General features: G+C 39.2%; 4 protein-coding genes and 1 long non-coding RNA gene across 5 annotated transcripts in view; 1 reads left to right on the forward strand and 4 right to left on the reverse strand.

Annotated features, from left to right (window-relative positions):
- Window positions 1–5,971, reverse strand: part of LOC110061846 (uncharacterized) — an 11,244-nt gene extending 5,273 nt beyond the window's left edge. Inside the window, exons 1-6 of the mRNA XM_020768702.2 lie at window positions 4,968–5,971; window positions 3,784–3,838; window positions 2,475–2,620; window positions 1,531–1,717; window positions 890–1,237; window positions 29–193 (exon numbers count right to left, since the gene is read on the reverse strand). Of these exons, the coding sequence (XP_020624361.2) occupies window positions 29–193; window positions 890–1,237; window positions 1,531–1,717; window positions 2,475–2,620; window positions 3,784–3,838; window positions 4,968–4,997 (931 nt within the window). The 5' untranslated portion in view covers window positions 4,998–5,971. The remainder of the gene's footprint in view (window positions 1–28; window positions 194–889; window positions 1,238–1,530; window positions 1,718–2,474; window positions 2,621–3,783; window positions 3,839–4,967) is intronic.
- A 4,757-nt stretch (window positions 5,972–10,728) lies between these two features.
- Window positions 10,729–13,907, reverse strand: LOC149111651 (uncharacterized). The gene has a single exon (XM_089290052.1). It carries the CDS (start codon window positions 13,617–13,619, stop codon window positions 12,756–12,758), a length of 864 nt encoding a protein of 287 aa, XP_089146178.1. The 5' UTR covers window positions 13,620–13,907; the 3' UTR covers window positions 10,729–12,755.
- A 2,652-nt stretch (window positions 13,908–16,559) lies between these two features.
- On the reverse strand, window positions 16,560–19,852 carry LOC149111652 (uncharacterized). The gene has a single exon (XM_089290023.1). It carries the CDS (start codon window positions 19,448–19,450, stop codon window positions 18,587–18,589), a length of 864 nt encoding a protein of 287 aa, XP_089146149.1. The 5' UTR covers window positions 19,451–19,852; the 3' UTR covers window positions 16,560–18,586.
- A 305-nt stretch (window positions 19,853–20,157) lies between these two features.
- On the forward strand, window positions 20,158–23,051 carry LOC149111653 (uncharacterized). Its single transcript, XR_016207026.1, has 3 exons — window positions 20,158–20,292; window positions 20,744–20,802; window positions 22,114–23,051. It is a non-coding gene; the product is annotated as an uncharacterized LOC149111653 (long non-coding RNA).
- Window positions 21,659–27,721, reverse strand: LOC149111654 (tolloid-like protein 1). The gene is made up of 7 exons (XM_089288893.1): window positions 27,441–27,721; window positions 26,263–26,317; window positions 24,975–25,120; window positions 24,028–24,214; window positions 23,386–23,733; window positions 22,522–22,686; window positions 21,659–22,291 (listed from the first exon to the last, which is right to left on the reverse strand). The coding sequence occupies exons 1-7, from the start codon at window positions 27,501–27,503 to the stop codon at window positions 22,077–22,079; spliced, it is 1,179 nt and encodes a 392-aa protein (XP_089145019.1). The 5' UTR covers window positions 27,504–27,721; the 3' UTR covers window positions 21,659–22,076.
- Between the last annotated feature and the right edge of the window lie 34 nt (window positions 27,722–27,755).

Raw genomic sequence — 27,755 nt, forward strand, 5'->3', positions numbered from 1 at the left:
TTTTATGATACAGTCAATAAATACTTACTGCCATTGGATCCCAAACAGCTCCGCCTCTCAGTGTCTGCCACGTCATCACAGAACGGTTCCAATCCACTCTCAGGCAGAGGATTTACGCAAGTCCTGGATCTAGCCTGGTTTCCGGAGCGACACATTTGGGTCCAACTTGTCCACTGTGACCAATATCCTCTGACTAACGACAAACGGAGCGAGCATGAGACACTATTCTCCTTCGTCAGAAAACTCTTTTGTCTCTTTTGTAAATTGTTCTGCGCCAAGTCCGACTGTTGGAGTACTGATGGGTGCTTTTAGGGTAAACTTCGTTCGTCAGGTGTCTTTCAGTTAAGTCCAGAGACTATAATCTAGATCATAATCTCTTGGTCCAGTTAGAAGTTAGTCTAAGTGTTTATACAGGCAGTGAACAGTGATCAATGGATGCGAAATCCGATTCAAACTCAGTGTTTCGTTGGCAAATTACCAATGCTAAAGGCTCTAATGGGCTCCAGCTTATCATTCTTCACAGTGCATTACACTAAATAAATGTAACCCTTCTTCTAATATGATATTTGTTGTAATATGTAAAATCTGAGGCTTTAATTTTACAGCTACATAAGTTGTGTATATAACTGCGATGATCAGTCATCCGGAATTCATGAAGGGGTTTTGTTAAATGCTAACTGGGTGCGTAACAACGTTGGCGTTACGTTTTTAACAACATAAATTGTTAGCAAAACCTTTAATTAACACCTCTTTACGAGACGAAGAGCATCCCTGCCCCTTTCACACGGGGGTCCCCTCCCGGGTATGACAGCACTTAGACATAACAAACTCAGCATTATATCATCATTTATTTCCACCTGACAATGAACTCATGTGTCCTCAAACTAACCTTTAAAGACGTTGTAGGCACAATGGAATCCACCAAATTCTTTATCCGGATCCGACACAAAACGTATGCTCATGTTACCTTCTCGTTCAAATGTCAGAGAATAATTTAAAACACCGCAATATCTTCCCAACACCGCGGAGTCGGGTGAAGGGCCCGCCAGTATTTCCATGTAGTCAAAAGGGCAATCTTTCTCGTATTCCAAGGCGATTTCGTCACATTCAAGTGTGATTTGCATGGCGGGGTAGAGTTGTATCGTCCACAGACATTCCATATAGTTTAAATAGTCGTTTGGGTAATTGGGCGAGGTTATGACTCCACTGGTTTGATTGGTATCAACTTGACAGTCTCCTGAAAGCCGGGAAAAATATGCGGTGGAATTCTTACTTCCAAAATGCGATTCTTAATTTATACTCTAAGAAAATGGTTTAGCAGATCAGTTTTAATCTTAATGAAGATTTCTTTTAAATGGCTTTTTAATTGCTTTTTTCCAGGCAAACTTTGCCCTCTTTAAACGTTTTCTTTAAAGAAGTGCAAGAAAGCTACTTAAGTCTCCAAAATCGCTTAAATCTAAAACCTCTGCCTCGCGGGTTCATGTGAAAGACAATGTGAGCTAGTTGTTTTGAATCATTTTTTTTACTCACCAATGTGCTGTAACTGAAAGCCTCGTTTGGACTCGTCGATGACGTCATCAGAGACAAAGTGTATTAAAACGCGAGTCCCGGATGAAGTGAGCTCCGTATACCCTACGTCCCCACAATACCTCGATATCAGCGGAGACGTCATGCTGTCTCCATCTCTGATCTCTAGGTAGTCTGTGTCGCATGTTGTCTGTTGTGGAATTTACACACACAGTGAATACAAGATCCCTCAACTGCTTTGCGCTTACACGACTCAGTCAACTCACACAAACATCATTTTCCCAAAGTAGAGATTTCATCAGGGTCAAAACAAACGCGCGCGAGTTTTCAGATTAAATGCCTCGGTAGGGAGTCCCATGTAAAAAGGACGGGGGCTCGTCCGGGCAAATTTTAAGATTCCCTAAGAGGTTCCAACATCCTGCTTTGTGTGCGTGGCTCAATACCTTAAAAGGTACCGCCAAAGCTCCGCCTGTGGACCTTTTGAGGCTGAACACCCTAAGAGGTACCAAGATCGCTGTTTTAAGGTACGACGAGCACCCACACGGGGGAATTAAATGTGGCACGCAGTCGAGATGAATAACATGTAGACGAACTTAGAAAACTGAGGACAAAAATGAACCTACAAATTATACATGGTTGAGTAGCATGCCAATCTCGTTCCCAGAGCCTTCGTTGCCCTTGTCTAGCGGAACGGGGCTGGACAAGGGTAACCAAGGCTCTGGGAACGAGATTCGTAGCATGCAGGTAATCATCTTCTACGCACATGCGCTTTCGAGTTGCGAAAGAAGGCGCGGGGGAATCTTAGGGGCCTGGCCTATCCACAGAACTTATCAGCAGATAATTTCAGAGGAGAATTTAAAGGGGCAAGAAGGCGTAAGGAAGGCTGTAGGTCCCAAGTCTTGCATTTGCCCTTTACGTGAATCCTGAGTTTAGTCTGCAGGCCTTACCTGCAGAGTTGAAATGATTATCCTCACTCTATTTCCCTGAGACACAGATATGATCCATGTAAGACTGGAGTTTGCTGGATAGGAGTCAGGGTAGCCGGGAGAGGAAAGAAAGTCTGCCCACTTTGTTATGTATACTGGATCTGAGGCTGACATGTAATAAAGCAAACGTTGGGCAAACAAATGAACAAACAACAATTACATTTAAAAGGTGAATTAATCAACATGACAAGAGCGTTTTCTTCCCTTGTCCCACCCTCGTGTCATGTTGATTAATTCACTTTTCACATTTCAGTTACCGAGCTTAAAATTCACCAGCTATATTCACTTATCGCAACTCACGATAACTTCGACAGTGCTGATCCTAGCAGTATGCAGGACGCCTGTCACATGTCAACTCAGTTAAATGACCTTGCTCTCCATGAGTTACCGTAGCTCAGCGTATAGAGCGTCCGCCCGGTGTTCGGGAGGTCATGGGTTGTATTCCTGTCGGGGACTCAGATTTTTTTCGTTGTCCCACGTTCTTATCATGTTGATTAATTCACCCTTCAAATTTCATTACCGAGCTTAAAATTCACCATCTTTATTCACTTATCAAACAACAGACCAATTTTGATATATTAAAATTCAGCCTAACACAATAGACATCAGCACGAGGCTCTGAGGAATAGGCCACAAACGCTGTAGTTATTCCCCAGAACCTCGTGCTGAGGTCTATTGTTTTAGGCTGAATTTTAATGTGTCGAAATTGGTCTATTACATCTTCCTTCGTACCTTTTTCAGTGCCCCCTACTCTTATCCCATTGGAAGTCTACTCTTTCTCCTATATTCCAGATTTGAAAGGTCCCTAACGTTTTTGCGAAAAATCCAAGTCGTAAAAAAAAACGAACCAGAGATTACCACTACAAGACAAAACTCACAACTTCACACGTCAGTGGTGTAGAGAACTTGTGAAACTGCTGTGACCAAATTTATTCCACTGGTTGGTCACTTAGGCTGTGTTCACACTTGATGCCCGCCCGCGTGCACTGGTGGCTGGGGACCTGGCACAAAATAGTGTCGTGTTCAGATACTGGGTACCCCAAAAAGGCTTGAGACGTTTTACCCAGGCACAGGAAATGCGCCCAAATTCTGGTGAGAGAACACGGAAAGAGGTGTGTGGATATTAGTGCCAAGCGAGAATTGTCCTCGGGCACCGTGTTTCAGTGAGCGCCAAGTGTGAACATAGCCTTAGAAACTGATATGATTGAATTTCAATTTAAGTGTCCTTTTTAGTATAAAATCGGTTTAAGAGAGTATAAGCACTCCTTACCCGCTGAAGACTTGAACACAAGAATGCTTGCAAACCAACCGATAAGAATACTACCCTGGAAATATAAATGAGAAATAGTCTTTTATTTGCATGGACTTTTACAAGCTCGGTAAGGAAATCGTTCTCCGTTAAAGGAAATAATCAATGTAATGATCAAACGCAATTTATGATCTCTCTGAGAGTGATGGCTCAAAAAAAATACTCTGTATTGGAAGTGTTGAAAAGTTAGTTTGTTCCTTGAGACTGCGGAAACAAGAGTTCCCCTCACTTTAGCCCTAAATACGTTAGAAATAATGGATACAAATGACCTGAAAGAATCGAACCACTGTCACAGTCAAGAGAATTCATTAAAACATTTTTACTTTTTCAGTATAGAAACACTAATATGCACGAATAATACGCTTAATTATTCCAAATATGCCTGAATAGTTTGTGGAATCTTTAACACTATTATTGCGATTATGTAAAGGGACTTATAAAATGGACCAAAGTTCACACTTTCTTCGTGATAATACTGACACCAAACTTTACGTAATCATGTTTCACTTATTTTCCACACATCAGTACTATTAATACTGTAGCTTCTGAATGAATGGAAGAATGAATGAAAGACTTAATTTAAGTGTCGATGCTATTTAGCTTAAAAAAACTAATTGGGGACACTATTTGCATAGCAAAATATATCTTCGCTTAAAACTATCTTAATTAGTTCAGAAATCATAGTACAATTCAGTAAACATGGAATGAGTGAGTCTTTCAGCTTGATACTAAATGTTTCCTTTCCTTGTAGTTTCGGTAAACAAGGATTCGAACTTTATGCAGCGATGTAGTTTCTTGTTCAGGTCTTTAGTTTTCATACCATCCGTTTTATACGTTCGTATGTAATTCACCACATATGCTAAGAAGAATTACTGAAGACTTGCTTGTGAGCGGTTAATTACACCCATAAAAGATTTAATTTAGTGCTGCACTGCGACCTAAGCTTCACGCGAAGTGACCGCGAAACTTCGCATTTTTTTTTTTAAACACACGCGTTTACTTTCCAAGGTCAGAGCAATAAATATACTTAACGTGATAAAACATCGCAAAATTAATTTGTTTCCGCAGAAAACCGCTACTTTATTTGCATGGTGAGAGAAGTTTGATTACGTACTTCAACATATAATTTTAAACCATTCCTTTACCTTCACCTTTCCCAAAAGTGTGTGTTTCATTCCTCGGATGATTAAATTTCACGCCCAAGCCATGTTCTCAAAACTGTTTTGTATCGGGTGCAAAACAATTCTATATAATCTTGCCTCGCAAAACAATTTTCGCCTTGATGTGCCGACACCCTATAAATACTTAATTTGCGGTCGGAAAGCAATCGTTCTCAGGTGCGAAAACGCAAGATTTGTGATTTGTTTTTCTGCCAATTAGTCTAAACTCCATTGATAAATCTGTGGATTTTTTGTTTGGGTTTACTGCGTTTAGGGGGATAATTGACAAAAGGCAAGAACGTCACTGTAAAAAAAAACATGAAAGGAAAACTGATTAGTATGGGGAGAATTTCTCTCTTCAGGAGTTATCTCTATACAGCATCGGCGGAATATATAAGTTGTATCGAAAATGGGTTGGGACTTGTGTTTTGAAAAGGCTTGGAGTGCTTCATTTTAAAAACTTTCAGGGTTTGTTGCACATTATGGTACCCCTTGGGGTACATTTTTCAAGGTCAGCCGCAAACTGAAACGGGAAGAACTTGCCGACAGAACATAAACAAGTTGTGAGCTGGTTTAACAGTCGCTACCTTATAAGAGTTCCTATTCATTGAGATCCCAAGACACATTTCCGTGCTAGCTGCTATATAAAGTCGCATGTGCCGTTTTGCCTTTGCTATGTGCCCGATAGTCCCTTAAAACAAGACGGAAGTTTTGTGTCTCATGCACGCATTCATGAACAACTTCAGTAAAATAACAAACAACTTCTACTTCCCGTGAATTCGTTACAAAATAATTAGATAGATTTTGACGCTAATTCCATTGTCTTCTCTTTAGTTTTGACTATTCAGCGGTAGCTCTAGATCTTAGTCCTTGTTTCTCTCCATCATGGCGTAAGTGCTTATCTTAGTAAGTATGAAAAAAAAAATTGTCTCCCATTAATAACGGCGTAACATGATTAATATTAAATAACTTTTGTTTCGAGAATTGATTTGCAAGCTATCGAGCATTGCAACAGTATCACCACGCTGTTTATGTTTTACTCATAATGCGTAGGAATTTTTGAACTGACTATGCATGGGTAGACTAATAAGCTACAACTTGGAATAGCCTGTGAACAGGCTCTCTACTTCACTCTCAGCGGGCAGTTCCAACTCAGTCTTTCCAGCCTTGGCTGGAGCTTGTTCACAGGCTACAACATGGACTCACTACTCTAACCACGCCTCTGTAATGTCTCGTGAACTACGGTAGCGAAACGGTAATGCAACAATTTGGAGAACGTGGTTTCCAAAGATTTGACATTTTCTGTCCTACAGTTTCAACATTGACAGCGAAGACAGCGAGAACCAATCACATCTCGGAACACTGTTCAGTTATCGATTACTTTAGCCAATCAGCGTCGAGTAAAACACATTTTCCATAGCTACATAATGAAGTTAAAGTGAGCCAATTGGCAGATGATACTAATCACTTTTGCGAAGATATTACCTCTGTTGACAAAGCTCTCTGTTTAGTTAACGACTTTGCGCCAGTTTCTGGTTTAAAACTCAATGTCAAAAAGACCAAGGCACTTTGGTTGGGTAACAGAACGACACCGTTTTTCCTATAGTGACTGCAGCAATAACTGGATCGGTTCAGATAAAGGTTCGGCCCTTTGTTTCGGATCTGGTACATGTACGTGCAACAACGGAGCTTTAAAATATAACTGATTGAATCACAACTGAACCAAAAACAAAGGTTTGACTTGGCCGGAACAGTGCCCCCCAAATAAAGGGAACCATTAAGAAGTAACAACGATTAACCATGGCGAGGATCTGGAAGAGAATTGCAATTTGGGAAAAAATTGAAATAATACAGTGATACAGTATGTCATTTAGTTCAAGGATAATGGATGGAAATTACAGCGGAAGCCGCGGAAAAAATGTTTCATCATCGATCCTTAACTGAACACTTGTCGCTGGCTGTGAATATTCGATTCAATTCCACTTAAAAATATTTTATTCACGTAAAACGGAACTCAAAACTAACATCCGCTTAGCGTTCCTTTTTCATGAGTCACATGAAAAGAAATGTGCTTTATCTCACTAGTTCTTAATTCTTTCACTTTCCAAAACTGGATGGTAGAACTGCCTCTGATACTTCGTCTGATTACAGAGGATCGGTCCCATCAGCTCATTTTACACAAGACCGGTTTCAACGGACATTGATCCGCCTCAGCCCAGCCAGTCTGACAGAAGTCACACCGTTATGTTCTTGTGGTCCACAAACTTGTATCTGGGGAGAAAGTTGGTTTTGCGTGTATTTTGGAGTATAAAACTAAACGCTGCGAATTAAAATCGGTGGAATTACTAACAAGTCACCGTAAAAACCGTCGAAGATGCTTGGCTTTTAGAGTACGTGATTCACCGGATGGATCTTGAATATTAAACCTCAAGAATTTGCCGGAAAACATGCTGTTGTGACGTGAACCTAGGCAATAAAGGTGGCTAATAGAAATGACCTAAAAAGGTTAATCAAGAATTCCATGAGAAACTCGTAAAATGAATCTGCTCATCAGTTCAACAGCGGTTATATAATCACAGTCATTATATAACCTCACGTTTAATGGCCTTTAATTGTCGAGCAACGAAAAACAAAAGAAAGTCTAGGCACCGTTCTTGAAATGATAAGTACTTTTATTTAAATCTCTGATACGATGGCAGTATTTGACATCATTGCTATACGGACCACTTGAAAAACAAAAAGATACTTGACAAGGCCAGGTGAACTGATCATGGCCATCAACGAGGAACCCCGGCTCTACCGAATCTGCAAGGAAAAGAATTGAAAATTCACAAATGATCATCAATGTATCGACCGAACTATTCTATAGCGCTAATGAAACAGGAACCATGGTGTGTTTCTGTTTTCTTGTAAGAAAAATTCGGAACGACATTAACATTGTCCTTTTGCGATTCTCCTTTGTCGAGGTAATAAATAAAACTATTAGGAGATCTTAATTGATTAGACAACAATATTATAAAAATCAATAGAAAGTTGGCAATGTCGAATGGCCATGAGGCAATTATGATTAAAAGATGGCTTGCTATCCAACAATAACAGTAAAACATATTCAAGAAAGAAAAAGGTCACGGCCATAACGTGAACTCAGAAATCTTCGGCCAATAATTCGTATCTTCAAACTAAATCTCAGTAATTGGTATATTTGAACAAGTGGCTTTCACTGAGCAAATTCGACTATTGAAGAGCTTTGCATCTTCGCTAGCTGACACGGAGAGAAAATCCAGGACTTTTATCTTAGTATGTATATTAGAGAACAATGCTACAATAAATAAGGAATGGCCTCTTTTAGTTCGCGGTTTCTTTTTTTTTTTTTTTTTTTTTTTTTACATTAATTTTTTTTTTTATTATTGCTAAACACATAATTACTTACATTGCCTTACTCTACTCACAACAATAACTAACCTACTTACAATACACTACATTATTGTTATTATCATCATCATCATTATTATTATTATTATTATTATTATTATTTCTAATGCTTTTACCGTCTTACAAACGTCACTTACAATACATAAAAAAACACCTATTTACAATACTTGGCATTACGTTACTTACTTACAATACACATTGATTGCTTATTATGACTTACACATTACGTTACTTAAGGAGTTACAATACAATGTAATTACTTAATTATAGAAAAAAAAAAAAAACAACAACAACAACAAAACAAACAAAAAAAAAAGAGAAACAAAGACCTTGCAACTAATTACTAAAGGAAACGCCTTAAATGGTGAGAAAGAATTTCCACTTCTGTTGAAATTCCCTTTCGCCATTCGACGTGGCAGCAATATATTTTTCTATCTCGATTTTATCCTGCACTAATGAGATGAAGTCGCTGAAAACGAACATAGTATTATTTAGAGCGTTGATATAAAGAACATATTTGCCTAGTATTATGAGGTGGTTGAGGGTCAAACGGTGAGTACAAGGACGAGTAATTCCAAATAATACCTCTGGCTCGGAGAGAAGTAAACTCGCGTTACTTACAGTAGAATACCAACTTTGGAACTTATACCAAAAGGAAGACGCTTGCGGACAGCTAATAAACAAATGACGTATGTTTTGACTATCAGAGGGACAGAAAGGGCAGGATGGGGAGGCAACCTTGTTCATTTTGTATAATATACTGTTCGTGGCTAAAATGTTGTGTATAATTTTGTGCTGAAACATTGCCAATTTAACTTCTTTTGTGGCTGTGAAAGGCAGAAGATAAATTTTATTTAGATTCTCTTTTGCGATGCCGTATGATAAGAGTTTTTTTTCTGAAGTGGGAGGAGGAAGATTTTCTAAGGTTAACAGTTTGTCGTATAACATCTTGCACGTTATATTACAGATTGGCGGCGGAGGTGTAGTAGAGTCGCCAGAATTAACGTGAAGGAGCTTCTTCCAACTTTGAGGGATCGCAGATAAAAGACTATAATATTGTAAAAAGTTGCAATTTAGCATGTATTTATTGCGCAAGGAAAGGAAAGGCAGGAAGCAATTTTCACGCTCGTCAAAAAGGTCTGAAATTTGCTTTATACCTGCTCGGTGCCAATGAGGTAGATATACCATTTTTTTGTCAATCGTAATGAATTTGTTGTTCCAGATTGTCTGAGACAGTATCTCGGTCTTGCTGTGAGGTGTCGTAGACACGATTTCCTGCCAATGATGAATAATTTGTTTGTAAAATTCAGGAAGATGGCCATTAAGATCAAGAAAGTTGTAGTCATAATTACATTGAAAGATCTCAGTACCGCCGACAATAGAGAGAAACGATTTTGGAATATACTTCCACGGTGCATCTGAGTCTGAGCACAGCCGTTTTACCCAAGTTAGTTTCAAAGCCTTATCGAAAAGTACAAAATCTTTCATGCCAAGACCGCCATCCGATTTCTTCTTGATGAGGGTTGTCTTTTTTATTTTGGCGGGTTTTTGCTTCCAGATAAAATCGAACACTATTTTATTGGCCTCTGTTGCAAAGTTTTTTGGAGTCTCCATAACACTGGAGATGAATACAAGTTTGGAGAGGGCTAACGTTTTAACAATATTTATTCTACCGTATATAGATAAGTCTCTTCGGGACCAGACACTTAAGGTTTTCTTTAGGGATCCTAATTTTTCAAAGAAATTTTTCTTATGAGACAATTCAATATTATAGGTAAAATGCACACCGAGCGCGTAAACGGGATCATCGCTGATTTGGAGGTTGCAAATTGCGTCTTTCCTATGGCGCATGGAGCCAAGCCATAGCATTTCTGATTTTGCCTGATTTATTTTTAGGCCAGAGCACTTTTCAAAACGTGAGAGTAAGTAAAATAAATTAGAAACTGACTGGACATCAGCAAGAAGGGCAGTTGTGTCGTCTGCATACTGTGTGAGCTTGACCTCTTCATTTCCCTGGATATGGATGCCCTTGATGTCTTTTGACCGTTTTATACTTTGGGCAAGAAGCTCCATAGCGATAACAAAGAGTATGCCTGAAAGGGGACAACCCTGACGGACACCGCGTTCTAAGTAGAAGTGTTTAGAGGCAACGCCATTGTTAATCACACAACTAGAGATGTCTTTATAGAACACGCTGACCCATTGCCGGAGATTTGGTCCAAAGTTGAAAGATTCAAGGCATTTTTGGATAAAGTCCCATTCAATTGAATCAAAAGCTTTCTCGAAATCTAAGAAAACAGCTATACCTGGTATATTTTTAATTTTAGTGAAGTCCATTGTGTCTGCTATTAGTCTGATACTTTCTCCAATGAATCTACTTTTTACGTAGCCGGACTGACAAGGATGTATTACGCTTGGCAAGATCTTTTCCAAGCGAAGAGCGATAGTTTTGGTCGCAATTTTGTAGTCAACATTAAGTAGCGAAACTGGTCTCCAATTTGTTAAATATTCCGCGTTCTTGTTCTTTTTTGGGATTAAAGAGATAATACCTTGTCGTTGAGAGATAGAAAGTGATCCGTGTTGAAATGCATAATTAAAACTTTCCACCATGAATTTACTGACAGTGTTCCAAAAAAAGCGATAGAACTCTGAAGTGAGGCCATCTGTACCTGGTGTTTTATTGCTTTCCATCTTCATAAGCGCTCGTTTACATTCATCGATAGACATAATGCCTTCGCAAATTTTTGCAGTTTCTTCTGACAATACATTTTCCGTATTAAAGAATTCGATAAACTCCGAGCCGTTCGGATTCGTGTTTTTTGATGTATATATCTGTTTAAAAAAGCGCTCTTCCTCTTCAAGAATCTCCCTCGGGTCGGTTAATTTTGCGTGATCATTGACTTTTAAGGCCGTTATATGTTTTTTCCTTTGGTTTGTTTTTTCTAAATTGTAGAAATACTTACTGTTTTTCTCGCCATTTTCATACCAGCGCGCTCTGCTTCGTATAATCGTGCCACGCGTCTTAACGCTTGCTATTTTCGAAAGCTTGGTTTTTACTCTTTCTATTTCGCTCCTTAGGGAATCGCTGTACGCTGTCTGGAGCTTGCACTGCAGCCTGATCATCTCCGACAAAAGGGCAGACTCTTCGTCACGCTTGCTTTTTGCTTTTTTTTTTCGAAAATTTTATTGTAAATGCTCTGATTTCCATTTTAATCATTTCCCAGAACAAACCCTTGTCCTCAGTTCTCTGATGCTTTTTGGCGAACTCTGGAATTAAGAAATTCAATAATTCTACATATTTCGTGTCCGACAACAACGAGTTGTTAAATTTCCAGAAGCCGGGCCCACGAGGGGGTTCGTGTTCGGTGAAAGATATAGAGAGCAGGACTGCAGAGTGGTCAGAATAAATATTTGGAATTATTTTGCTCTCGCAAATTCGATTACTCAGTTGATTTGAAATGAAGAGGTGATCTAGTCTACATTGTATTTTCATCAAGGGGTTCGCCCACGTAGGGCCAAATGAGTCCGGGTTTTTGTAGCGCCAGGTATCGAGCAGATTATGCGTTTTAATCAAAGCCTTGAGTTCAATAGTCGATGCTTTTCTAATGTCAACAGGTTTGCCACCTCTTTTGTCTAAAGTGCCGATTACGCAATTAAAATCGCCCCCCAACACAAGATTTTCATTTCCATATTTACCGAGGATATTATTTGAAAGCCCCCTTAGGAATACAACCTGTTGGTTTGGATCGTTTGGTGCATAAACATTAACCAGTACAACTTTAGTATTATCAATAACAATCTCTGCTAAAATATATCTCCCGTGATCATCTGAGGCAATTTTTTCAATGTTTATGTCAAGCCGTGGTTTAAAAAGAATCATAACTCCTCTGCTATGAGACGAACCGTGGTTAGATACGATTTTGCCTCCCCATTCCGTCTCCCATCTTCTGATAGTATCGAGCGAGGAATAAGTTTCTTGCAAAAAAATTAGCGATATAATTTTATACATTTAGATTCTCTGCAGAAGGCGAAGTCACAATATTCCAGAGAAAAAATTAAGCACTTGTTTATACTATAGTTCTCACTGTGCGGCGAGATATCATAACTTAGAATTAACTTTCTTTTGTTGACCGAGTTGAAGTTGGATAGATAAATACATTTCAACATACTTACAACAGAAATACAACTACACACACAACACAAGCTACTCACTACTTCAGACTTACCTATGCTTTTGTGCGGCGTTTACTGACTGGGTTAAAATTGGGGTACTAGTGGCAGCAATTTAGCAATGGTTGAGTTGTACGGCGGAGCAAGAGAGTCAATTAGACATATTTAAAACTAACCGTTCATTAAACATCCGTACAGAGGGAAAAGAGCTGTTTCCGGTCCTCGGTAGAGTGAGCCGTTGATAAAAAGTTTTTCTACCTTAAAGTACGCTTCTTTCTTTTCACGTTTGGCAGCCTTGAGAACGGGGTATAACTTCCTTCTTATCTCATCCACTTCTTTTGGAAAGTCGTCGGATATTCCAATGTTGGTGCCCTTAGGAAGGTTTTTGATGAACGACTTTATGAAGTTCTTGTCTTGATAAGCGGAGAGTCTGACTATAATTGGACGGGATCCGTAGTTTCGGCCGTCGCGTGTACGCGTAGAAATCCTATGAACTCTGTCAAAGTGTATTTCCTTTACATCGTTGGGTGGAATTTTCAGTTCCGTGCGCATAAATTCCCGTAAAGCAGTCTCGGTATCGCTGTTAGATTCACGTTCTCCCTCCTTCACTCCAAAGAATTTTAAGTTGCCTCTGCGACTATGGCATTCCAGTTTGATATGCCGTCTTTGTAATTCCTTGAGTTCTTTATTTATTCGCTCTTGATCGGCGTTGATCTTTTGTTGCTGAGACTCTGCGTCATTTGCCTTGGTTTTTAGATCTTCGATTTCTGCTTGAGCATATTGCAGGCTTGTTTGTAGGGATTTATTTTCTTCTTCGAGTTGATTGATTCTGGACTTATAGTTTTCCAACTCGGGAAGGACACTTAAGAGCAAGTTGAGCTTCTCTTCAATGCTGCTGAGTCTTGAGTTCGTTGCATCGCTGCATTGTCCACATGGCTGCCTGCAGTCTTCTTCGTCAGTTTGGGAGCCTCCCTCTCGAGTTCTTTTCCTCCCTTTCTCCTTCACGTCATTTCTATTAGCTTGATCGTTAGGCATTTTGTCGCATTTAAGATATAACAACCATTACTGTGGCTACCAGGTTAAAAGATTCTAGGAGCTCTTTCGTGTCGTGTCCGCCATGTTTCCCGGCTCGAGCCCAGAGAGAAAAATTCGGAACGACATTAACATTGTCCTTTTGCGATTCTCCTTTGTCGAGGTAATAAATAAAACTATTAGGAGATCTTAATTGATTAGATAATAATATTATAAAAATCAATACAAAGTTGGCAATGTCGAATGGCCATGAGGCAATTATGATTAAAAGATGGCTTGCTATTCAACAATAACAGTAAAACATATTCAAAAAAGAAAAAGGTCACGGCCATAACGTGAACTCAGAAATCTTCGGCCAATAATTCGTATCTTCAAACTAAATCTCAGTAATTGGTATATTTGAACAAGTGGCTTTCACTGAGCAAATTCGACTATTGAAGAGCTTTGCATCTTCGCTAGCTGACACGGAGAGAAAATCCAGGACTTTTATCTTAGTATGTATATTAGAGAACAATGCTACAATAAATAAGGAATGGCCTCTTTTAGTTCGCGGTTTCTTTTTTTTTTTTTTTTTTTTTTTTTACATTAATTTTTTTTTTTATTATTGCTAAACACATAATTACTTACATTGCCTTACTCTACTCACAACAATAACTAACCTACTTACAATACACTACATTATTGTTATTATCATCATCATCATTATTATTATTATTATTATTATTATTATTTCTAATGCTTTTACCGTCTTACAAACGTCACTTACAATACATAAAAAAACACCTATTTACAATACTTGGCATTACGTTACTTACTTACAATACACATTGATTGCTTATTATGACTTACACATTACGTTACTTAAGGAGTTACAATACAATGTAATTACTTAATTATAGAAAAAAAAAAAAAACAACAACAACAACAAAACAAACAAAAAAAAAAGAGAAACAAAGACCTTGCAACTAATTACTAAAGGAAACGCCTTAAATGGTGAGAAAGAATTTCCACTTCTGTTGAAATTCCCTTTCGCCATTCGACGTGGCAGCAATATATTTTTCTATCTCGATTTTATCCTGCACTAATGAGATGAAGTCGCTGAAAACGAACATAGTATTATTTAGAGCGTTGATATAAAGAACATATTTGCCTAGTATTATGAGGTGGTTGAGGGTCAAACGGTGAGTACAAGGACGAGTAATTCCAAATAATACCTCTGGCTCGGAGAGAAGTAAACTCGCGTTACTTACAGTAGAATACCAACTTTGGAACTTATACCAAAAGGAAGACGCTTGCGGACAGCTAATAAACAAATGACGTATGTTTTGACTATCAGAGGGACAGAAAGGGCAGGATGGGGAGGCAACCTTGTTCATTTTGTATAATATACTGTTCGTGGCTAAAATGTTGTGTATAATTTTGTGCTGAAACATTGCCAATTTAACTTCTTTTGTGGCTGTGAAAGGCAGAAGATAAATTTTATTTAGATTCTCTTTTGCGATGCCGTATGATAAGAGTTTTTTTTCTGAAGTGGGAGGAGGAAGATTTTCTAAGGTTAACAGTTTGTCGTATAACATCTTGCACGTTATATTACAGATTGGCGGCGGAGGTGTAGTAGAGTCGCCAGAATTAACGTGAAGGAGCTTCTTCCAACTTTGAGGGATCGCAGATAAAAGACTATAATATTGTAAAAAGTTGCAATTTAGCATGTATTTATTGCGCAAGGAAAGGAAAGGCAGGAAGCAATTTTCACGCTCGTCAAAAAGGTCTGAAATTTGCTTTATACCTGCTCGGTGCCAATGAGGTAGATATACCATTTTTTTGTCAATCGTAATGAATTTGTTGTTCCAGATTGTCTGAGACAGTATCTCGGTCTTGCTGTGAGGTGTCGTAGACACGATTTCCTGCCAATGATGAATAATTTGTTTGTAAAATTCAGGAAGATGGCCATTAAGATCAAGAAAGTTGTAGTCATAATTACATTGAAAGATCTCAGTACCGCCGACAATAGAGAGAAACGATTTTGGAATATACTTCCACGGTGCATCTGAGTCTGAGCACAGCCGTTTTACCCAAGTTAGTTTCAAAGCCTTATCGAAAAGTACAAAATCTTTCATGCCAAGACCGCCATCCGATTTCTTCTTGATGAGGGTTGTCTTTTTTATTTTGGCGGGTTTTTGCTTCCAGATAAAATCGAACACTATTTTATTGGCCTCTGTTGCAAAGTTTTTTGGAGTCTCCATAACACTGGAGATGAATACAAGTTTGGAGAGGGCTAACGTTTTAACAATATTTATTCTACCGTATATAGATAAGTCTCTTCGGGACCAGACACTTAAGGTTTTCTTTAGGGATCCTAATTTTTCAAAGAAATTTTTCTTATGAGACAATTCAATATTATAGGTAAAATGCACACCGAGCGCGTAAACGGGATCATCGCTGATTTGGAGGTTGCAAATTGCGTCTTTCCTATGGCGCATGGAGCCAAGCCATAGCATTTCTGATTTTGCCTGATTTATTTTTAGGCCAGAGCACTTTTCAAAACGTGAGAGTAAGTAAAATAAATTAGAAACTGACTGGACATCAGCAAGAAGGGCAGTTGTGTCGTCTGCATACTGTGTGAGCTTGACCTCTTCATTTCCCTGGATATGGATGCCCTTGATGTCTTTTGACCGTTTTATACTTTGGGCAAGAAGCTCCATAGCGATAACAAAGAGTATGCCTGAAAGGGGACAACCCTGACGGACACCGCGTTCTAAGTAGAAGTGTTTAGAGGCAACGCCATTGTTAATCACACAACTAGAGATGTCTTTATAGAACACGCTGACCCATTGCCGGAGATTTGGTCCAAAGTTGAAAGATTCAAGGCATTTTTGGATAAAGTCCCATTCAATTGAATCAAAAGCTTTCTCGAAATCTAAGAAAACAGCTATACCTGGTATATTTTTAATTTTAGTGAAGTCCATTGTGTCTGCTATTAGTCTGATACTTTCTCCAATGAATCTACTTTTTACGTAGCCGGACTGACAAGGATGTATTACGCTTGGCAAGATCTTTTCCAAGCGAAGAGCGATAGTTTTGGTCGCAATTTTGTAGTCAACATTAAGTAGCGAAACTGGTCTCCAATTTGTTAAATATTCCGCGTTCTTGTTCTTTTTTGGGATTAAAGAGATAATACCTTGTCGTTGAGAGATAGAAAGTGATCCGTGTTGAAATGCATAATTAAAACTTTCCACCATGAATTTACTGACAGTGTTCCAAAAAAAGCGATAGAACTCTGAAGTGAGGCCATCTGTACCTGGTGTTTTATTGCTTTCCATCTTCATAAGCGCTCGTTTACATTCATCGATAGACATAATGCCTTCGCAAATTTTTGCAGTTTCTTCTGACAATACATTTTCCGTATTAAAGAATTCGATAAACTCCGAGCCGTTCGGATTCGTGTTTTTTGATGTATATATCTGTTTAAAAAAGCGCTCTTCCTCTTCAAGAATCTCCCTCGGGTCGGTTAATTTTGCGTGATCATTGACTTTTAAGGCCGTTATATGTTTTTTCCTTTGGTTTGTTTTTTCTAAATTGTAGAAATACTTACTGTTTTTCTCGCCATTTTCATACCAGCGCGCTCTGCTTCGTATAATCGTGCCACGCGTCTTAACGCTTGCTATTTTCGAAAGCTTGGTTTTTACTCTTTCTATTTCGCTCCTTAGGGAATCGCTGTACGCTGTCTGGAGCTTGCACTGCAGCCTGATCATCTCCGACAAAAGGGCAGACTCTTCGTCACGCTTGCTTTTTGCTTTTTTTTTTCGAAAATTTTATTGTAAATGCTCTGATTTCCATTTTAATCATTTCCCAGAACAAACCCTTGTCCTCAGTTCTCTGATGCTTTTTGGCGAACTCTGGAATTAAGAAATTCAATAATTCTACATATTTCGTGTCCGACAACAACGAGTTGTTAAATTTCCAGAAGCCGGGCCCACGAGGGGGTTCGTGTTCGGTGAAAGATATAGAGAGCAGGACTGCAGAGTGGTCAGAATAAATATTTGGAATTATTTTGCTCTCGCAAATTCGATTACTCAGTTGATTTGAAATGAAGAGGTGATCTAGTCTACATTGTATTTTCATCAAGGGGTTCGCCCACGTAGGGCCAAATGAGTCCGGGTTTTTGTAGCGCCAGGTATCGAGCAGATTATGCGTTTTAATCAAAGCCTTGAGTTCAATAGTCGATGCTTTTCTAATGTCAACAGGTTTGCCACCTCTTTTGTCTAAAGTGCCGATTACGCAATTAAAATCGCCCCCCAACACAAGATTTTCATTTCCATATTTACCGAGGATATTATTTGAAAGCCCCCTTAGGAATACAACCTGTTGGTTTGGATCGTTTGGTGCATAAACATTAACCAGTACAACTTTAGTATTATCAATAACAATCTCTGCTAAAATATATCTCCCGTGATCATCTGAGGCAATTTTTTCAATGTTTATGTCAAGCCGTGGTTTAAAAAGAATCATAACTCCTCTGCTATGAGACGAACCGTGGTTAGATACGATTTTGCCTCCCCATTCCGTCTCCCATCTTCTGATAGTATCGAGCGAGGAATAAGTTTCTTGCAAAAAAATTAGCGATATAATTTTATACATTTAGATTCTCTGCAGAAGGCGAAGTCACAATATTCCAGAGAAAAAATTAAGCACTTGTTTATACTATAGTTCTCACTGTGCGGCGAGATATCATAACTTAGAATTAACTTTCTTTTGTTGACCGAGTTGAAGTTGGATAGATAAATACATTTCAACATACTTACAACAGAAATACAACTACACACACAACACAAGCTACTCACTACTTCAGACTTACCTATGCTTTTGTGCGGCGTTTACTGACTGGGTTAAAATTGGGGTACTAGTGGCAGCAATTTAGCAATGGTTGAGTTGTACGGCGGAGCAAGAGAGTCAATTAGACATATTTAAAACTAACCGTTCATTAAACATCCGTACAGAGGGAAAAGAGCTGTTTCCGGTCCTCGGTAGAGTGAGCCGTTGATAAAAAGTTTTTCTACCTTAAAGTACGCTTCTTTCTTTTCACGTTTGGCAGCCTTGAGAACGGGGTATAACTTCCTTCTTATCTCATCCACTTCTTTTGGAAAGTCGTCGGATATTCCAATGTTGGTGCCCTTAGGAAGGTTTTTGATGAACGACTTTATGAAGTTCTTGTCTTGATAAGCGGAGAGTCTGACTATAATTGGACGGGATCCGTAGTTTCGGCCGTCGCGTGTACGCGTAGAAATCCTATGAACTCTGTCAAAGTGTATTTCCTTTACATCGTTGGGTGGAATTTTCAGTTCCGTGCGCATAAATTCCCGTAAAGCAGTCTCGGTATCGCTGTTAGATTCACGTTCTCCCTCCTTCACTCCAAAGAATTTTAAGTTGCCTCTGCGACTATGGCATTCCAGTTTGATATGCCGTCTTTGTAATTCCTTGAGTTCTTTATTTATTCGCTCTTGATCGGCGTTGATCTTTTGTTGCTGAGACTCTGCGTCATTTGCCTTGGTTTTTAGATCTTCGATTTCTGCTTGAGCATATTGCAGGCTTGTTTGTAGGGATTTATTTTCTTCTTCGAGTTGATTGATTCTGGACTTATAGTTTTCCAACTCGGGAAGGACACTTAAGAGCAAGTTGAGCTTCTCTTCAATGCTGCTGAGTCTTGAGTTCGTTGCATCGCTGCATTGTCCACATGGCTGCCTGCAGTCTTCTTCGTCAGTTTGGGAGCCTCCCTCTCGAGTTCTTTTCCTCCCTTTCTCCTTCACGTCATTTCTATTAGCTTGATCGTTAGGCATTTTGTCGCATTTAAGATATAACAACCATTACTGTGGCTACCAGGTTAAAAGATTCTAGGAGCTCTTTCGTGTCGTGTCCGCCATGTTTCCCGGCTCGAGCCCAGAGAGAAAAATTCGGAACGACATTAACATTGTCCTTTTGCGATTCTCCTTTGTCGAGGTAATAAATAAAACTATTAGGAGATCTTAATTGATTAGATAATAATATTATAAAAATCAATACAAAGTTGGCAATGTCGAATGGCCATGAGGCAATTATGATTAAAAGATGGCTTGCTATTCAACAATAACAGTAAAACATATTCAAAAAAGAAAAAGGTCACGGCCATAACGTGAACTCAGAAATCTTCGGCCAATAATTCGTATCTTCAAACTAAATCTCAGTAATTGGTATATTTGAACAAGTGGCTTTCACTGAGCAAATTCGACTATTGAAGAGCTTTGCATCTTCGCTAGCTGACACGGAAAGAAAATCCAGGACTTTTATCTTAGTATGTATATTAGAGAACAATGCTACAATAAATAAGGAATGGCCTCTTTTAGTTCGCGGTTTCTCTGTTCAAGAAACCAAGCTGTTACATTCTTGGGAAAACAAAGGCGATACAATTGTTGTATGGAGGTGTCTGTAAATCTAGTCACGCCAATTATCCTTTGTATTATCGTGTGAACCAATCAGCGCGCGCGCTTAAGCTCATAACTTATGAATCCGCGTCACTGCGATTTCCGATTGCTCATTTTGCAGATGGAGGTCAAGATTACCCAAGATTTCATCTTCTTCTAGTTATCGCTGCACACAAAACAACAGTCAGGAAACATGTCTTCTTATTCAGAAACTTCGAGCGGTAAGCTTTGATTTGGTGCTTGTAGAGTTCTGGATTTGATAACTAACTGGGCAAGTTTAGTGTCCTAAATGATAAATCGCGACCGTATAAATTCTCGCTTGTTTGCATGCAAAGCAGCATTGACCTCAAGGGCTAGTTGCTATCTTTCGTTGAAGGCAGCTAGCTGATTATTGTTTATTGCTTTGAAGATCTTTTTCAATTGACCCGGCCGACTGTTAAAAGCAGCCCCTAAATGAGAGCATGCATGATTTTAGTCGTTTAGCGACATACCTCTCGGAATCTTTTACAATCATTGAATTCCTGATAAATGTCATTGATTGCTATTTAATACTGCACTTAGAAATCTTAAAATATTAAGAGAATTGTCGACCGAAAACAGTGTTGGGTTTGAAGTGTTCTTGAATTTGGCGAATAGAAATTTAAACGCTCATAATTCCTTGTTTCTAAACAGAGGAGAGGAGACGAAGAAGACGAGAACAACGCGCTGAGCAAGAGACTTCGGAGGAAATGGTGAACTAAAATATGCATACTAAACATAATTGTCACATTGTTCCTCCAACTTTACTCCTTCTCGAAAGTAATAGTCTCTTCCAGCCTTGATATTGCTTTTCTAACCAAAGAACCGTGCTTGAAAATCTATTTTGGCCAGCAATCCTAGGAATTGGTTGTTTGGTGTCGAAACAATCAATAAAATTATAGGTGCATTCCTGAAGCGTGTCAAGACCTCCAGTCGATCGACACGAAAAAGTACGTATTTACAATTGCAAAAGCTCGATTTTAAGCGTCGCGGACTTTCCGCTTATGGTTGCTCCTATTGTTTGCACTCGCTCGCAAGACAAGATTTACTCGTCGACAAATAACTCTACGTATATATCGTGTCCGTGAATCTAAACGTTGTTATTCATTATCTTGCTTTAATGATCTTATCTCCATCAATGGCTTGCGGTAATTGGATACAGTGTGTTCGTCAAGAGCTCGGTCGAACTTTGTTCAATACTCTGTATGTTCTGTGAATAGAAAATCCATGTTGATAGATTTATTGTAGATGTTAGGCAGTCACTCTCTCGTCTCTCCCAGATTAAATCTAGCGTTTCTGATTGCTTGATAATCACACTGTGAAACAATTTTGATTGGGCTTCGACGATATTATATATTCAAGTGCTGAAAATTATGTCCAGAATGTAACAGAATGAGTGAATTAAGGAGCAAAAACCTAGCATATATACACAAGTGTGACCAACATTTCCCCCTTTTTATGGACTTTATGTGGGGAGGGGAGGAGATGTTACAGATGGTTTCGGTGGAAAGAATATAAATTACGTGCTACACTTGAGTATAACTGTGCTTTACATCACTCAAGTGCATAGCATGTAAAAGCTTTAATAAGGTCCCTTTCTATGCTTGACAAAATAATGCTAATTCGTTGCCATTTTGGAACAAAGTTTATATGTTTTTCCTGATCGTACTTATGAAGTACATGTACAGTGCACGTACTAAAAATACTCATGTAGATAATTTAATTAATAGTTTTATAATTACATTTAATTTAGTATTAATTTGTTTACAACAGACCAAAATTAATACGAATTCTTGCTTGTGTACATGTACGTGTACACACACAAATGATTACCTTCTAAGAATATTTATGGTTTTCATCGACAGTATCATCAAAAATCAAGAAAAAGACATCTAACTGTCAATTTTACAAAGCTATGCTTTTCGCACATTCTAGAAATGTAAAACAAATCCCCATGCAAAGTTTAATATCAAATCAGTGTGTCATTTCAGAAATGAAGCAGTTTGAAATTTCTTATGTTCCAGATGAAAGTGGAAGACAGTGCAACAAGGATCTGACTTGAAGATCGCGCACCACTGGATGGACTCGGCGACAGTGTGACACCATATTGACTTGACGATATAATGTCACTAGAAAGAGTGGATGGCATGGTAATGCTTGACATCGGTGAAGCACTGGAAGAGTTGGATCCCGTCCACAAGCCTGCCAATGAAAAAGGACAAAACTGTAATTAATTATTGTTAGGAAGTCACAGTGCATAATTCACTTTTTTATTCACAAAAGGATGAAATTTATAACTGATGTAGGCTTCCTGATCATGGGACATTTCAGACATCAGACCTCTGAATACATTCCCCTGTGAAGACCACTTTTTGTAATCTACCACCGGACAGTAATACTTCAGTTTTATGATACAGTCAATAAATACTTACTGCCGTTGGATCCCAAACAGCTCCGCCTCTCAGTGTCTGCCACGTCATCACAGAACGGTTCCAATCCACTCTCAGGCAGAGGATTTACGCAAGTCCTGGATCTAGCCTGGTTTCCGGAGCGACACATTTGGGTCCAACTTGTCCACTGTGACCAATATCCTCTGACTAACGACAAACGGAGCGAGCATGAGACACTATTCTCCTTCGTCAGAAAACTCTTTTGTCTCTTTTGTAAATTGTTCTGCGCCAAGTCCGACTGTTGGAGTACTGATGGGTGCTTTTAGGGTGCACCTCGTTCGTCAGGTGTCTTTTATTTAAGTCCAGAGACTATAATCTAGATCATAATCTCTTGGTCCAGTTAGAAGTTAGTCTAAGTGTTTATACAAGCAGTGAACAGTGATCAATGGATGCGAAATCCGATTCAAACTAAGTGTTTCGCAGACAAATTAAAAGTGCTAAAGTCTCTAATGGGCTCCAGCTTATCATTCTTCAGAAAACATGACACTAAATAAATGTAACCCTTCTTCTGATATTGTAATAGTTGCTGTAATATGTAAAATCTCAGGCTTTAATTTCACAGCTACATAAGTTGTGTATATAACTGCGATGATCAGTCATCCGGAGTTCATGAAGGGGTATTGTTAAATGCTAACTGGGTGCGTAACAACGTTGGCGTTACGTTTTTAACAACATAAATTGTTAGCAAAACCTTTAATTAACACCTCTTTACGAGACGAAAAGCATCCCTGCCCCTTTCACACGGGGGTCCCCTCCCGGGTATGACAGTACTTAGACATAACAAACTCAGCATTATATCATCATTTATTTCCACCTGACAATGAACTCATGTGTCCTCAAACTAACCTTTAAAGACGTTGTATGCACAACGGAATCCACCAAATTCTTCATCCGGATCCGACACAAAACGTATGCTCATGTTACCTTCTCGTTCAAATGTCAGAGAATAATTTAAAACACCGCAATATCTTCCCAACACCGCGGAGGCGGGTGAAGGGCCCGCCAGTACCTCCATGTAGTCAAAAGGGCAATCTTTCTCGTATTCCAAGGCGATTTCGTCACATTCAAGTGTGATTTGCATGGCGGGGTGGAGTTGTATCGTCCACAGACATTCCATAAAGTTTGGATAGTCGTTTGGGTAATTGGGCGAGGTTATGACTCCACTGGTTTGATTGGTATCAACTTGACAGTCTCCTGAAAGCCGGGAAAAATATGCGGTGGAATTCTTACTTCAAAAATGCGATTCTTAATTTATACTCTAAGAAAATGGTTTAGCAGATCAGTTTTAATCTTAATGAAGGTTTCTTTTAAATGGCTTTTTAATTACTTTTCTCCAGGCAAACTTTGCCCTCTTTAAATGTTTTCTTTAAAGAAGTGCAAGAAAGCTACTTAAGTCTCCAAAATCGCTTAAATCTAAAAACTCTGCCTCGCGGCTTCATGTGAAAGACAACGTGAGCTAGTTGTTTTGAATGATTTTTTTTTACTCACCAATGTGCTGTAACTGAAAGCCTCGTTTGGACTCGTCGATGACGTCATCAGAGACAAAGTGTATTAAAACGCGAGACCCGGATGAAGTGAGCTCCGTATACCCTACGTCCCCACAATACCTCGCAATCAGCGGGGACGTCATGCTGTCTCCATCTCTGATCTCTAGGTAGTCTGTGTCGCATGTTGTCTGTTGTGGAAGAATTTACACACACAGTGAATACTAGATCCCTCAACTGCTTTGCGCTTAAACGACTCAGTCAACTCACACAAACATCATTTTCCCAAAGTAGAGATTTCATCAGGGTCGAAACAAACGCGCGCGAGTTTTCAGATTAAATGCCCCGGTAGGGAGTCCCATGTAAAAAGGACGGGGGCTCGTCCGGGCAAATTTTAAGATTCCCTAAGAGGTACCAAGATCCTGCTTTGTGTGTGTGGCTCAATACCTTAAAAGGTACCGCCAAAGCTCCGCCTGTGGACCTTTTGAGGCTCAACACCCTGAGAGGTACCAAGATCGCTGTTTTAAGGTACGACGAGCACCCCCACCGGGGGATTAAATGTGGCACGCAGTCGAGATGAATAACATGTAGACGAACTTAGAAAACTGAGGACAAAAATGAACCTACAAATTATACATGGTTGAGTAGCATACCAATCTCGTTCCCAGAGCCTTCGTTGCCCTTGTCTAGCGGAACGGGGCTGGACAAGGGTAACCAAGGCTCTGGGAACGAGATTGGTAGCATGCAGGTAATCATCTTCTACGCACATGCGCTTTCGAGTTGCGAAAGAAGGCGCGGGGGAATCTTAGGGGCCTGGCCTATCCACAGAACTTATCAGCAGATAATTTCAGAGGAGGATTTAAAGGGGCAAGAAGGCGTAAGGAAGGCTGTAGGTCCCAAGTCTCGCATTTGCCCTTTACGTGAATCCTGAGTTTAGTCTGCAGGCCTTACCTGCAGAGTTGAAATGATTATCCTCACTCTATTTCCCTGAGACACAGATTTGATCCATGTAAGACTGGAGTTTGCTGGATAGGAGTCAGGGTAGCCGGGAGAGGAAAGAAAGTCTGCCCACTTTGTTATGTATACTGGATCTGAGGCTGACATGTAATAAAGCAAACGTTGGGCAAACAAATGAACAAACAACAATTACATTTAAAAGGTGAATTAATCAACATGACAAGAGCGTTTTCTTCCCTTGTCCCACCCTTGTGTCATGTTGATTAATTCACTTTTCACATTTCAGTTACCGAGCTTAAAATTCACCAGCTATATTCACTTATCGCAACTCACGATAACTTCGACAGTGCTGATCCTAGCAGTATGCAGGACGCCTGTCACATGTCAACTCAGTTAAATGACCTTGCTCTCCATGAGTTACCGTAGCTCAGCGTATAGAGCGTCCGCCCGGTGTTCGGGAGGTCATGGGTTGTATTTCTGTCGGGGACTCAGATTTTTTTCGTTGTCCCACGTTCTTATCATGTTGATTAATTCACCCTTCAAATTTCATTACCGAGCTTAAAATTCACCATCTTTATTCACTTATCAAACAATAGACCAATTTTGATATATTAAAATTCAGCCTAACACAATAGACATCAGCACGAGGCTCTGAGGAATAGGCCACAAACGCTGTAGTTATTCCCCAGAACCTCGTGCTGAGGTCTATTGTTTTAGGCTGAATTTTAATGTGTCGAAATTGGTCTATTACATCTTCCTTCGTACCTTTTTCAGTGCCCCCTACTCTTATCCCATTGGAAGTCTACTCTAAAAGTCCCTAAAGTTTTTGCGAAAAATCCAAGTCGTAAAAAAAAAACGAACCAGAGATTACCACTACAAGACAAAGCTCACAACTTTACACGTGAGTGGTGTAGAGAACTTGTGAAACTGCTGTGACCAAATTTATTCCACTGGTTGGTCACTTAGGCTGTGTTCACACTTGATGCCCGCCCGCGTGCACTGGTGGCTGGGGACCTGGCACAAAATAGTGTCGTGTTCACATACTGGGTACCCCAAAAAGGCTTGAGACGTTTTACCCAGGCACAGGAAATGCGCCCAAATTCTGGTGAGAGAACACGGAAAGAGGTGTGTGGATATTAGTGCTGAGCGAGAATTGTCCTCGGGCACCGTGTTTCAGTGGGCGCCAAGTGTGAACATAACCTTAGAAACTGATATGATTGATTTCAATTTGAGTGCCCTTTTTAGTATAAAATCAGTTTAAGAGAGTATAAGCACTCCTTACCCGCTGACGACTTGAACACAAGAATGCTTGCAAACCAACCGATAAGAATACTACCCTGGAAATATAAATGAAAAATAATCTTTTATTTGCATGGACTTTTACAAGCTCGGTAAGGAAATCGTTCTCCGTTAAAGCAAATAATCAATGTAATGATCAAACGCAATTTAAGATCTCTCTGTGAGTGATGGCTCAACAAAAATACTCTGTATTGGAGGTATTGAAAAGTTAGTTTGTTCCTTGAGACTGCGGAAACAAGAGTTCCCCTCACTTTAGCCCTAAATACGTTAGAAATAATGGATACAAATGACCTGAAAGAATCGAACCACTGTCACAGTCAAGAGACTTCATTAAAACATTTTTACTTTTTCAGTATAGAAACACTAATATGCACGAATAATACGCTTAATTGTTCCAAATATGCCTGAATAGTTTGTGGAATCTTTAACACTATTATTGCGATTATGTAAAGGGACTTATAAAATGGACCAAAGTTCACACTTTCTTCCTGATAATACTGACACCAAACTTTACATAATTTCACTTATTTTCCACACATCAGTATTATTAATACTGTAGCTTCTGAATGAACGGAAGAATGAATGAAAGACTTAATTTAAGTGTCGATGCTATTTAGCTTAAAAAAACTAATTGGGGACACTATTTGCATAGCAAAATATATCTTAGCTGAAAACTATCTTAATTAGTTCAGAAATCATAGTACAATTCAGTTAACATGGAATGAGTGAGTCTTTCAGCTTGATACTACATGTTTCCTTTCCTTGTAGTTTCGGTAAACAAGGATTCGAACTTTATGCAGCGATGCAGTTTCTTGTTCAGGTCTTTAGTTTTCATACCATTCCTTTTATACGTTCGTATGTAATTCACCACATATGCTAAGAAGAATTACTGAAGACTTGCTTGTGAGCGGTTAATTACACCCATAAAAGATTTAATTTAGTGCTGCACTGCGACCTAAGCTTCGCGCGAACTGACCGCGAAACTTCGCATTTTTTCTTTAAACACACGCGTTTACTTTCCAAGGTCAGAGCAATAAATATACTTAACGTGATAAAACATCGCAAAATTAATTTGTTTCCGCAGAAAACCGCTACTTTATTTGCATGGTGAGAGAAGTTTGATTACGTACTTCAACATATAATTTTAAACCATCCCTTTACCTTCACCTTTCCCAAAAGTGTGTGTTTCATTCCTCGGATGATTAAATTTAACGCCCAAGCCATGTTCTCGAAACTGTTTTGTATCGGGTGCAAAACAATTCTATATAATCTTGCCTCGCAAAACAATTTTCGCCTTGATGTGCCGACACCCTATAAATACTTAATTTGCGGTCGGAAAGCGATCGTTCTCAGGTGCGAAAACGCAAGATTTGTGATTTGTTTTTCTGCCAATTAGTCTAAACTCCATTGATTAATCTGTGGATTTTTTGTTTGGGTTTACTGTGTTTAGGGGCATAATTGAGAAAAGGCAAGAAC

The sequence above is a fragment of the Orbicella faveolata genome, unplaced genomic scaffold (genome assembly GCF_042242905.1).
Source record: "Orbicella faveolata isolate gen_17 unplaced genomic scaffold, um_ofav_v1 contig_2, whole genome shotgun sequence".
Lineage (NCBI taxonomy): Eukaryota > Metazoa > Cnidaria > Anthozoa > Scleractinia > Merulinidae > Orbicella > Orbicella faveolata.

What these genes read in the sequence shown, in the direction of transcription:
- LOC149111651 (XM_089290052.1), bottom strand. Translation starts at nt 13,619, where the DNA reads ATGCCTAACGATCAAGCTAATAGAAATGACGTGAAGGAGAAAGGGAGG.
- LOC149111652 (XM_089290023.1), bottom strand. Translation starts at nt 19,450, where the DNA reads ATGCCTAACGATCAAGCTAATAGAAATGACGTGAAGGAGAAAGGGAGG.
- LOC149111654 (XM_089288893.1), bottom strand. Translation starts at nt 27,503, where the DNA reads ATGGCTTGGGCGTTAAATTTAATCATCCGAGGAATGAAACACACACTT. An exon ending in CACTTTTGGGAAAGGTGAAG is followed by an intron (nt 26,318 to 27,440) that starts GTAAAGGGATGG and finishes TTATATTTCCAG; the next exon opens with GGTAGTATTCTTATCGGTTG. An exon ending in TGTGTTCAAGTCGTCAGCGG is followed by an intron (nt 25,121 to 26,262) that starts GTAAGGAGTGCT and finishes ATTACATGTCAG; the next exon opens with CCTCAGATCCAGTATACATA.